Source organism: Notothenia coriiceps, unplaced genomic scaffold (assembly GCF_000735185.1).
Source record: "Notothenia coriiceps isolate Sejong01 unplaced genomic scaffold, NC01 NC01_scaffold00037244, whole genome shotgun sequence".
NCBI classification, from domain to species: Eukaryota; Metazoa; Chordata; class Actinopteri; order Perciformes; family Nototheniidae; genus Notothenia; species Notothenia coriiceps.
In genome coordinates this window covers 16908923-16922618 of record NW_011369945.1, presented here as the reverse complement: position 1 = coordinate 16922618, position 13696 = coordinate 16908923, and the positions used below count along the sequence as shown (strand labels likewise).

General features: G+C 39.2%; 1 protein-coding gene across 1 annotated transcript in view; it reads right to left on the bottom strand.

The window, feature by feature from the left end:
- Positions 1-857: 857 nt before the first annotated feature.
- mdka (midkine a) overlaps positions 858-13696 on the bottom strand; it is a 66696-nt gene continuing 53857 nt past the window's right edge. The window contains exons 2-5 of the mRNA XM_010793768.1: positions 6376-6455; positions 5351-5518; positions 2481-2642; positions 858-1968 (exon numbers count right to left, since the gene is read on the bottom strand). Of these exons, the coding sequence (XP_010792070.1) occupies positions 1940-1968; positions 2481-2642; positions 5351-5518; positions 6376-6454 (438 nt within the window). The 5' untranslated portion in view covers position 6455 and the 3' untranslated portion in view covers positions 858-1939. The remainder of the gene's footprint in view (positions 1969-2480; positions 2643-5350; positions 5519-6375; positions 6456-13696) is intronic.

The window sequence follows — 13696 nt, the reverse complement described above, 5'->3', positions numbered from 1 at the left end:
AGGCTAAGCAATGAGCACCTGCATGTGCGTATGAGAATGGCCCTGACACCATTTCAGCCCAGATTTAAACTCCTGGCACGACAAACTCCAGCTCAATTATCGCACTGAATAAAACAAAGTGAGTGAGGGACTGCAATATAAGAGGGAAAGAAAGAAACTTTTAAACTTAATTTTTTTTAAATTTATTTTCTCTATTTTATTTTTAAATGCAGCCCGAGAGGAACATTACACATATCCACAGTATTTACTGTATATCTGTAGAGTTCAATGTTAATTGACAATAAATATTGTTGTTTTTGAATTGTTCTTTCTTTATTTGATTGGCAGTCAGTTGTTGATTACATGCAGACGTTGATAAAGCTACAGGCTACTTCAATACATATCACACTAATTCATAAAGCAAGTTAGACATTTTGATGTTCCGGACCTTTGCATGGGGAGATTTTCTCTAACTGGACCTCGTTGAATTTTAGTTGAATACCCCTGCCCTATACCATGAGATCTGAGTAGAGTTTGTGTCACAACCTCTGCATGTTTGACTCATTTATTAAGGGTGTTGGACTTTAAAACCGAATACTCAACATCAGCTCTACTGAGCTCCCTCATAAGTCCATGATCGATATGACATCTCAAAGAAACGTCTAAATATAATAACCTTTCAAAGTAATTGTCTTTATGGTCGACCCAAGACAGGAATTTAACACACAACCTCAGCTCTACAGACCACACATCTTCCACTCTGAGCTATATGGCTGAACACACTTCACAGTTGTTTGGGACACATTTGTACTTCTACTGTGGGGAAATGGACTTATAAAGTTACTGCACCTAATAAGAATAACAATCACCTCTTAAACTTTATTGCACGACATTTTATTTCCAAATGCAGGTTTTTAGGGCTTGTTAACATAGCATGACATTAAAGTCAAGGATTATGTGTCCGCGGGGGGCGTTATAAACTTTGAGTCTAACAGAATCAAAAGCTCCACACAGTGAGAAAAGATCCATCCCATCTCCACACATTTCACAGTGTAATATCATTGATTCAGCAAGGGTCACACGGTGGTGAGAGTATTAGATTATAGTACACATTGTTCATGACTGTAATGCATTATACGGCAATCTAAAATGACTACTGTATGTAAACAACCATAAAAACTATAATACACTATGGGAAAAAGCCATTATTAAATGCTTTATAATGTGGAATGATTGAATTCTGATTGTGCAGTGTCATGCCTAAAATAACAAGTTGATAAAACCTAACTTTTAATATAAGACACTTAATAGATGCTTATAATGCACTAACATTAAGTAAGATTGTTTATGGTTGTTATTTGTTATTATGTACACCATCATCCTAAGGACTCATGGAGGCATACATTAAGTTAAATGACATAACGTGATATAAATATAAAGTGATAAAAACCATAGTCTTGAGATTATTCTCAACTTCACTTTATTCAAACCATGGAAAGCAGCGTCAGTGTCAACATTTGTTCAGTTAGTCAGACCTTTCTTTATCTTTCACTTGCTGTCTGTGTATTGTATTATTATTATAAAATAACTTGGGGCTTGTGTGGTTCCTAGGCAAATGTATAACGCTTATATTCTACATTCCCTTTCATCTACAAGTCACTATGGTGAGAGATTAAAATGAGAATGTGTTGGCTTGAGAAAGAGAATACCTTAACAGAATACATTTTTTGAAATATCTCAAGGAATTTCTAGCTTGGTGGTCTTAAAAATGCAGTCTGAAAAATTCAGTTTGAACACTGGCCATCACTGGTCATGATCACTTTATTAGTCCTAATCTAGAGATGAATGCACACTTACAATTTGTAAAAAGTCCAGAAGAATACGTAATGTCAGATGAAGTGTGCATTCAAACTGGTGTATAATACTCAGGCTATAAGTGTAGAAGTGTTGGGGCCACAGACTAGTTTCCCTTGGCTTTTCTCTTCTTTCCTGAAAAGAAAAAAAATGATATTATTATTTCACCAAATGCTGGTTAGTTATTGAACATTGAGCATATTCAATTCAAACAGCTGTCTATCATTGGAAAAGTATTTATTGTGTACAAGTGCTGCTAGGTTTCATCAAAGTTATTAGAAAACACATTTTGAGGACTGTACATGGCTTATAAAACCTACTTTTCCTAAAGACTTTTCATCTACGCTGACTATGATATTTTAAGTAAAATGTCTTGATGGCTTCAGTGACATCTGGCATTCATCACTGTCAGTATGATATGATTTATGCCATCAAATCAACTAAACAAAAGTCATTATTATTAGCCTCAGCAATACTTTACTGTTTCCTGTTAATGAACACATTTTGCAAGATGACACGCCAAATTAAGATGACGACCAGGTCAAACGTTTACCTGTAGAATCACTTTACAAATATGTTACTAATGCAACGACCTTCAATCACCCAAATACAATGTTTTTCATTATGACGGTGAGTGCCAGTCTTACCTTTGGTTTTCGTCTTGGTTTTTCCAGAGCAGGGTTTAGAGACAGAGATAGTCTGTTCACACTGTGAATCATACAGAGCCTTCTTCAATGTCCCCGTTCTGGTCCGCGAGCCAGAGCTTGGATTACACTCTCCCCAGCTGCCGAACCGATACTTACAGTCAGCTAGAAGGGAGAGAAGATTTGTGAACACAGAAATTAAGGCAGTACAAACAGACATTTCACATATTTAGAATATACATTTCATTCGTATTGCTCATTAAACAGATCTCACCGTTGCGCATATATACAACAGCTGATCTCAAAGTACAACCTGACCTGTATAGCACTACATGGGTCTGCACTGATTCATGATTAATTATTATTTAATAACCTCCGGAATTCACAGAAAATATGTTTTATTTTGCTGTTGATCATGCCAATTTGGATTGACCATGTCTTACACTGATTTTCCTTCAAGGTATAATTCTGTTTTGTTGAAAAATGCAAGAAGGCATGATAGCATTGCAGCAATGGTAGCTTTGTTTATGCTCTATTTTTTTACACATCCCTCCATATTTACAAAGTGTAACCTGCACAGAATATCATAAAACGCGTATATAATTGTTAAAGGTGGGGTAGGTAATTTTGGAGAAACCAGCTCGAGTGCGCTAGAATTTGAAAATACACAGCCGGAAAAAATCTGCCACTTCCTCACAGAGCCCCTCCTCCAACACACACGAACGCGCACGAACGCGCACGAACGCGCACATGACCAATGAGGGCACGAGATAAAATGGAAGGCTGACAGGCAGGTAGGCCATCCAGTTACTTTAGCCGGGCCGGCTGGCTCAGGTGATTGGTCGTGCTTTTTACAGCGCCACGGTTTCCACAGATGAAATTTTTTTATGTATTTATTGTCAGCGCATTTAATGTATTCATTGCTATCGGGATGTTAAGAGCATTCCATGGAATATAACAAAAAGTGTTTCTGAAATGAATGACATACCCTACCTTTAAGTTTAGTTTTCCACTAACAAGTCCTTACTTTTATTATCATAAGAAGGAGGCAACACAATTTGACCTTAAATTCTAATGCTGCAAATGGACACAGTCTAAATGTCCCTTAAGATTCATTTAACATCATATTGATCTGATGAGAACAGACAGCTTTAGATAAGTCAACTCTACATGAATAACAACAAAACAAATATTTAAAAAACTTTCTAAAGTATAGTACAGTACAGTAAAGTATAGCGTATGGTATGTTATGGTAATGTATGCTTTGGTATAGTATAATATTGTATAGTATATTATAGTATAGTATATTATAGGATAGTATAGTGGGGTTCAGAATCTCCATTGTGTGACCAGTCTCTGGATAAGGTGATTTGATGATTAGTTTTACTTCTATGGAACTTCTCCCAAAAATTGCGTCCGGTCCCTCCCATGCAGGATTTATTTTGCCTGAGGGCCAGGGACATTTTATTCAGAGAACCAAAAATCACTGCTACGTGTACCTTTATCCTTTACCCAAAGGTCTGACTAAATCTAGTCTTCTGCGTCGTACAGCAGCAAGCATGTGTGACCTGGACCTGTATGTGTCTGGAGAGAAAGCTTCTGAAGGAGCGGGTCAGAAGTTGACTGACCTCAACCAGGCCAATCAATGCTCCACCCCTGCAACACCCACATGTGACCCCTGTCAAAACGCTGCTGTGTAGCAACAGCAAAAAAATATGCATTGTCCGTGCATAGAATGTAGATGCAGGGATTATATAGTTTCATACTCAATGCTGACCATCCTGGATATCTGAGGCAAAATTATAACATATGGTCACACTGGTGTCCACATTGAAATCCTTGTGTCCAACTTACACAAAAAGTGAACTCTGAATTCCTTACTCAAAATGTTTAAAACATAAAACCTACCACCACCTATAGTACTAAGTTTTCATTTTCATTTCCTTGTAGTACTTTTCGTTGTGTCTTGTAAATTGTGTTGAGGCGCTTTCATGTGAAAATGTACTTTAAGTTAATCTTGACTTGAGCACAAGCCACTTTGCTTTAGGCAACCACTGATCCAGTTTGTTCCATCTGAAAAAACCCTGTACAGTACAAATTGTTGTGGGAAAAATAAGACATTAGCAGTGCAGGTCTCCTCCAATTAAAGGAGAAAATCAACCTCCATAGCAATGCAACACCCATGGTCATCCTCTGAGCTATCCGAGACACAAAGTATGTCATAAACATTTGAGGCTGAATCTTGAGAGTTGAATCATCCCAGACACAGTGTCAACACAAACTGTATGATTATAGCCAGACAGAGGTATGTGTTTATGAACGGGTACTGCTGCAATGTGTTGCATCATATGTTACAGGTGCTTGCAGGTACTGTTTCTGGACCAACATGCTGGGGATCATTCAGGTAATGAAGTGGTTTGTCTTAAAGGGGCCATATTCTGCTGATGATCAGGTTCATTTGAGTATCTAGTGTCTCTACTTTAAAGAGTCCTCTCCTGATGATGTTCAGGTGTATATCAGTATGTAGTGTCTCTACTTTAAAGAGTCCTCTCCTGCTGATGTTCAGGTGTATATCAGTATGTAGTGTCTCTACTTTAAAGAGTCCTCTCCTGCTGATGTTCAGGTGTATATCAGTATGTAGTGTCTCTACTTTAAAGAGTCCTCCCTTGCTGATGTTCAGTTGTGTATAGAACACGCTACCTACGTAAAATAGTTAATTTAACTAGCTAATTCTAGTTGCAGATTAATTTTCCCAGAAATAATCACCATTTAAACTTGTGTGTGCCTGTGTGTGTGTGTGTGTGTGTGTGTGTGTGTGTGTGTGTGTGTGTGTGTGTGTGTGTGTGTGTGTGTGTGTGTGTGTGTGTGTTTACCTCCAAACTCTTTTTTCCAGTTGCACGGTACCCTACATTTCATCTTCTTGTTCTGCTGTTCACATGACCCGTCCCTAAACCCTGCTCCACAGTCCCCGTTGCTAGGGACACAGTTGCCATAGCGCCAGTCAGTGCATTCTGACCCGGACTGCGAGGGTTTGTTTTTCTCTGAGGATGGAATAAAATGCATCACCAGTTATTACCTAAATGTGTAGCAGAGGTTGTATATTATTAGACATGTCTTTCTGTTGATTTCTATAAGGTGTTCTCTCTTTAACCGATAGAAAACATGCTATTCGCAGCTTGGAAAACATCCTGGTTAATGAGATGTGTGGCCATGTAGCAGCTGAGTGCATCACAGTGTAAGGGTTCTATGTCTGTCTACAAACATAATGTGCACTGAGACTTATGGAAATGTAAATGGGAACAGGTAAGATTGGGTGTTTGTACTTTTAAGTGCTAAAATCTTCACCATATCACTCTCTACGCTAGTTAGTTAGCTTATATGCTGAAAAAAACATGACAATACAAAACATTTCAGAAGATATTTATGCAAAACAATAAATAAATGTCTATGACATATCGTTGTAACTGTGACTCTTCAGTGTTAAAAACGATTTACTTATGTTAGTTCATTTTTTTATGCCATATGCAAAGGAGAATCAAAAGCAACTCATTTGTTTTTCTTTTACTTCAGCCATTAAACAACTGTTCATTGCATGTTCTCTTGATGAACAACAGCCAGGCTACCTCTTTTACCCTACCCTGATTCCAGCTTTTATGCCAAGCTATTGACTATGCTAGGCTAACCATATTGTGAAAATAATTCTGTACTTAACACACAGTCAAAGACAAGGCAAATACACATAGTATTTTCCAAAATGTTCTTTACTTTATTATTGATATCGCTGTCAGCTGCTATCCACACGGTCCTCATTCACATGTAAATGGTAAAAATATGACTTCATAACAAGTTTGGGATACTAGATTTTAAAAAAGGCAATTTTTAGATTTCAGAATCGTACCTTTTTTGTTTTTTCCCCCAGCAGCGCTGACAGAGACGACAGTGAGAAACAGCAGCAGCAGCAGAAGCGCAGCCCTCATCCTGTAAAAAAACACGCCGAGAGGAAAAATCAACATTAAAAGGTTCACCATTAAGTGTTGAACCCCACCCCGGGGTGAAATCATTATCTGCTCCTCGAACAAAATCACAGCTCATTCCAATCCGACAGGGGACTGCTGAACAACACATACATTATGTTATATATCCTTTCAGACATCCCATGTGCACCATCAGGTTTGCTTTAAACACTTTCACTTCTGCTTGTCTTTAGATATAGCAATAATAACATTCTACATGTTGTGTTACTTAGTGGACCCTACCTGACCCTAAATAAGATGTTTGTCCATTATCCAAGACACAGCTCATGTTGTTGCAATTAAGAAATAACCGTGCTGTGACATGTTCAAGGTATAAAGCTCTGTTTCAATGTATATAGCTCAATACCTTAATAAAAACACCTACACTTCCATGATATTTGCTATCATGTAAGGGATTTCTTTCTGTTTCAGCCTGCTTTTTGTTGACATTGAACTCCTTGTGTTGGCCGGGTAAGGGTTCAATGCACTGTATATTCTCTTACACCATGCTTTCCACCACCATCTTCCCACACCACATGCATATCATTCTGATCAAGACATGAGCCATAAACACAGTGATCATGAAAGCGGATCAAAGCTTAAGATCAGCCAATCACTAACAGTTGCTCCTGCATGTTGTTCCCTGCCGTAGTGTTCATTACTAGAAAGCTTTGTCTCGCTGCACACCAAAGTTCCAGACATGATTCTGAGTTTAGACATGAGATGAAAAGGCCAGCAGAAGATGTGTTTGACATTTTCTCTCTCCATGAAACTCTTTTATCTTCAGGCTTGCCAACAGACATCATTAACTATCTCCAGCTTTGGCTCAGCAGCCTGCAGGATCCGCTCACTCAAGCTACGGTGATCTGTACAGAAAACTATTCAAATGAGTGAGAAATCAATACAGCCTGACTTTCACATTGTGTGAAACTCATCATGGAGGGCTCCAGATAAAGATGAATAACTGTTGCTTTTACTGTTGAGCGTTAACCCTCAAGTTCTAAATGTAGGGGATAATGTGCAATGAGACGGTCACTAAAGAAAAAATAACCCCCGGCAGGGTGATATTAGATATATTATATATCCACTAACAAGTCCTTAAACACTGCAGAGCTCAAACTGTTTGTTTATTCCTGTCTGTCTTCTTCTGTTGTTCCTGTTAGTGTTTAAATAATGTGTAATAAACGGTCATAATCTGTGTTTCACTGTGCTCAACATCCTCCAAAGTCAAATGAAATTCCTGTTCTGTGTTATTATTAGTCCAATAACGGCGTCGACCAATCAGAGGGTCAGGGGTTTAATCCCCACCTGCTGCGGTCAACATGTCCATGTCTCGCTGGCATGTACGGTATAAAATGGTCAGTTTAACAACATATACTATTTATATTCCGTTGAACAGGAAAATCTGTACATGCAGACACCTTCTAAAAGCAAATATACTTCATGTGACGTCAGACTAACACACTTTCTCTGTCTAAGTCACAGTGCAGGGGGAGCTGCCGCTGCGTGATGGAGGCGTGCGACGACGACGATGACAATTAGAGCCGCTCCCCTAAAAGCCCGTCCAGGGAGCGGGCGGAGCAGCAGCATCCCAGGAGGGAACCATTCCAAACTTTCCCAGGATCAATCCAAGCAGCAGCGGGGGGGATGAATACATTCATCTCATTCACAATAAAGACCTTGGTCGACCAGAGCCTCTTCTACGTTTGGTATTCTGTAAAAGATGTCGCTGATTACGATATGAAGATGAAAAATGTGATGAGACAGAATGAGGTGGAGGATTCACTTCTGAGTTTGGCTTTAAATTGCATTATTAAGACATTTTTGATTCACAGACTGGAACAAAGAAGGTCAGGGTGAAGGTCAGAGGTCAGTCATGTTGTTTCCAGTCAGAGTTTAAGGTGAGAGGTTAATGACTGTGCTCAGGATGCATCCCATAATAAGGCCCAACAGAGGGCCAGCTATACATGTTTCCATTAACAACATTAGATACGATGATAGGGTGCAGAGAATACGTTTTTTGCAATAAATATTATGCATTTATTAAATGAGTTTTTCTTTCTTTCTTCTCTCCGAGTCTGTAGCTTCATGATAAAAAACAATTTTTCTTTTTTTACTTTTTTGGAACCAATAGAACACTTTAACAGTTATATTATCTGCACTGGCAGACGATATGGGACCTGAGAGCTGCCAGCAGCGGGATGAACATTTGATACAGCTATTGTGCCATGACAATTATACAAACAGAGTTTAAAGTGCAGCAGAGACAGGGACAGAGGAGGGTGAGGGTCTGTCAGCTGGGCTCCTATAGTGTGTATAAGTACAGCTAGAGTACTGTGACGGCATTATATAAAACACTCTGGTGACAGTGAGAGTCACAGAGCAAATCACTGTAATAGATTCACGGTAAATGCACTCTGTAAGGGGTCTCTTACCATATCATTACACTCTTGGTTCCTGTCTGTGTGTGATATAAAGCAGCTGTATGTTTGTCACGACAATCCAACTCACAAGTCAGAGCCCAGAAAACAAGTGATATTTCTCTTATGAGTCAAATCGACTGTATTCATTTCTGAACCTGTACTTTCCTTCTGATAGAGAGTATAGCATGTGGCTGTGAAATAATCTACGTTACTGTTCTGCCGTTATTCTCCTTGTCTCTATGCCTGGCAGTTTGGCTAAAGCTACTTCCCCTCACAGTGGGAATAACAACCTTTTTTGAGACCAATTTAGCCTTCATTTGGATGGGGGAGATAGAGGGGCGTGTTAAGGGGCTGGGGGCCGGATTTCAAACCTGCGTCAGCAATATCATGGACTGTCAAGTCAAGTATGCTGTGTTTTGGCCCCTTCACATCGAATTAGCATTGAAAAGAAAGCCACAAAAGGTGCATTTAGGAATGATCAACTGCCAACACTGTGAAGCTCGATTCGTTAAATACGCATAAGTATTTGTCTTGGGGGAGGGACTTAAAGAAGTGTCCCTTGTTGCTAGTAGTTAGCTGGCTTGCTGCAGTGCATGTATGGTTCAATCATGATTAATACAAACAATATCTTGCATATTGGGTTCTTAGGTTCACAAATGCACTCCGACATGTTTGAATGTGAAACAACACCACACATCCCCCCCCTGGGACCAGGGAACAGAGGAGCAGACCAGAGACTCAGAGCAGACTCCAGTTCTGTGGGCATTGCTGTCTGGGACAGTGTTAGCATCATTATTGTGTGGTTCTGTAGCTCCTTTTCATTTGGTGGCATGGTGTGGGAGCGTGTGACAGAGCTAGTTTCACAAATCAGTCGCTGACGGTTTGCTGTGGCTGGGTCAGAAGCCTTCGCCTTGTTGTAACAACTAGATGACAAGAGAAAAAAGTTTCTGTGAACACTGTGCTGCTGTCGGTCTGCCAGCTACAGCAGAGTGCTCCATGAGTTATATGAACAACAGGAGGCAAGAGATAGAGTTAGGCAAGTGGTCATTATAAGTTATTATAAGTCAGTTTTTACATATATAGGCTACTGTAAAGAGAAAGAATGAACTAGATGTTCAATATGATTTATTACGTTCTGGTTGATTTTCCAGAGAAAACTCATTATCCAAAATCCAAATACCATTATTCTGATCAAGCAAACTTCAAACTTCATAAATAATGTGATTAAAATAATTCGCTAAATGGTTCGACAAAAGTACTTAAAACAAAGTGCCAGTAATGTCATCAACTATAGAAGAATGTGTCAATAAGGTTAATGCGGTCGGAAAACTGTGAAAACCGAGTGACTTTCCTCTCTGCTCTGATTATCTGTCAGCGCCTGGAGGTCCAGCTTCCATTAGACACAACAGGAAGACAAAAAAGTAGTCCTGAAACCACATGGTGTGTTTTTATGAACATGAAAGTAGACAAAGGCAATATCTCTTCAGGGTCATGATGGTAGGAGAGGTTATTTCCGGTGGAATGAGTGTGTCAGAGAAAGGAAGAACGGCAGTGTGCAGTGCATGGAGTCCTCCCCCATGACTGAGATTACATTGGCATATAACCGAAGGCCATTTAATACCCTTTTACTCTGTCATTTCATTCTGTAAATGAAACATACATTTACAAAGCTATCTCCACTGGAAGCCCTGTTCTCATTGAGGCCGCTCAATGTAAGAATAATGAGTCGCCCCATTCAGTGTTAAACAAGGCAAACCTTCTTATCTGCTCAGCCTTTCTATGGGTATTAACCTCGCATTAACGCGTGTATTGTGGGAAAATAGACTTGCAGTGTGAATAAATGCAGACTAGACTGGGTGAGACGTGGGAGAAAAATGTGTCTGATACGCTTGAGCCACTATTCAGAATCCTTTTGTGTTGAGTTATCTGGCTTAACTAACCCTAACAAACAAACCTCGGTAAGTCAACCAAGTCCGGCTACGATGGGATTCACATGAAAGGGACAGCAGGAAACAAACAAAGTCGCTGAGAGGCTGAGGCCGGGCCTGTTTCATATTGTGTGACACGCTACAAAAAAGTACTTGCTGAGATCAAAAACTCTGTTGCAAAATAATGTGGTTTAATGAAAACTGGGATGATCAACTTATTCTCCTTGGACATGTACATTGTTATTAATCAAAGCAATAATTCAACTTGCGGTCAACAAAAGGTACAACGACCCTGTCACCCTCTCTTCCACACACACCTCACACAGGCGAACAGGATTATAATGAGTGCCGCCCATATCCATGTGACCCAAGCTAACCAATCAATAGTGCTTAAATAAATATCTTATATTAAAACAAAACATAATACTATACATGTTTCACGGCTCCTACAGGCGGGGTTAGCAGCAAATCACAAACATGCCCAAGAGTACTGACAGCGGAGCGTGATTCAAAGTAAACTATAACATCAGATAAACATGAAGAAGATACACTTTATACTTTTATTACCTCAACATATAATCCAGGATCAAAGCAATTTAGTTAAAGCTGCAAAGGTCAGGAAGAACAGCACAAACAGAACTAAGACTGTGAATCTGTAATTAAAAGATTTGGGTTGGAGCCTAATAACCTAATAATCATGTGAAGCACGAGTGGATCTGACTTTAATTACATTTGAGTGCTTCACCAACTCAATGTGTTGTTTAATTGCGTTTTTCATGGAATAGACCATATTAATCATCCCCAAAAATGAATAGCTTATAAAAACTTGATTTAACGCAGTAATGAGTTTTATTTTAATAACTTTTTGGCCATTTGTTTTGCATCCTGCTCTCATTGGTGGAATCATTTCTACGTCCTTGTCTTTTCTGAATTAAAAGCATTTTTCAGATTTTTAGAGCAGTCAGCGCAGAGCTAGGGTTACAACCAATCACCTGTCATCTTCTGCAGAGCATGCATTTAGCAGACAGTGTTTTCTGACCATGGACTAAGAGTCAACGAAGCAAAACACACTCACCTTATTATAAAAGGCTGACAGTATATATTTCTGTTGCATGGTCACTTTTTTATCTAGAGCCAAGTGTGCTGGTGATAGACACATTCTGCTTTCCAGCGTGGGGTTGGTATTCTGAGCAAATTATTCCAAGTGAGGGAGGTTAGAGATAAGGGCTTGAGAGCTGGTGGGTGTGTGGGTGTGTGTGTGTGTGTGTGTGTGTGTGTGTGTGTGTGTGTGTGTGTTGACTCTGTAATTAGAGATTTTGGATGCAGTCAAGCGGAAATGACTTCTTTTCAGCCCCTGTTTGACCTATTAACTGAAGCAGGGAGACAGGACGAGACAGAGACAGAGACAGTTCACACACACACACACACAGACTTTCTGTTTTGCTGTCTGATGGGAAAATATGCTTCAGTTTTAATCAGCACAACTGTCTTCACTCATTACTGCGACTCAAAGCTTCAATCTGCACAGAGCTACTGTAGCACAATGCATCAGTGTGGACAATGACTGCAGTCCACAATGAGCTGGGAGTTATATAATGCACAGCGACAATAGACAATCTATCAATCTATTCAATGGTCGCAACACTACTCATGGAAATCAAATTCAGTCCACAGAGTACAAATATGTCCACTTTCTGGTTGAAACTGCCATTATGGATCCTGAAAATATCAGAAATGGACTCAATACATGGCATGTTTTGGTGTTGCTTTTTTGTTTTGTTTCTTTCCGTTAACGGTCAAGTGGGAGCTAAGTTTTTGTGTTTCTCTTATTTTCCTACAATACTGTTATGATTGGCTGACATCCCCCCCAATATTCAGATACGCTCAATATGTCCCCCCCAATATATAGCCTAACTGATATAATTTTTTTTAAATAAAATTGCTATTCTATGACTTTTTTATTTTGGCTATTTGTATACTTGAAAATCTTTATTTTCTGTTATTGTGAACTTCACCAAAATGATATATTCTTTTCATATGTAAATTGGTTCCGCCTTTGTTTGTTTATGCATATCTTTATTTTGTACCCGGTGGGTGTATTTAGCTGTCGCGCGTCCGAGTCCAGCTTCAGTTAGCGTTGATGCTCCAAGCAGGTCAGTCATGTTTTAATTTGCCCTCCATCAGTTCTGGTATCTTTTTCTAGTTAGCTCTAAAGTAATCTATATTATTTTCTTTCATAATGATAATGTAAATGAACCCTCTGGTTTAGCTTCTTTGTGTAAATAACTTGTGGTTCTGATGTTAAAACCGAACTTTTCAGGAATAGTAGCTAGGGGAGTGATTAGTCAAATATGCATAAAGAAAAAGTAAATCTGTTCACAGTTCTGTTTCATATGGGTGTTGAGAGATGTACCCATAGATTTAGTGCCTAACTTTGCACCAGATTGATGCATTTAACTTCAACATTTAAAAAAAAAAATCTTCCCAGGGGAGCATGCCCTCGGACCCCCCTACTGAGGTCTACCACCTGCCTATACACCCCCCGTCAAATTGTCCCACCGATATTGAGGACGCTTCCTACACCTATGCCTGAGACACAGTTTCGTGAATATTGTTGTTTTTATGAGGTTTAACAGGTTTTAAAGTGTCCCATGTGTTAGTGAATTTTTATATATTTTCCTTTAGAATAGCAGCAAATTAGTATTCAAATTTTGATTTAATTTTTGGTCCCCCCTAATGTTGACTCCATGGTTACGGCCTTGTTGTACACACATCAGTGGCGGGAGATGCCGTACAGAGGAAGGTACAGACATATCCTTGTTTTGTTACTTAAACTTGTGCAAAATAAAGAAGCA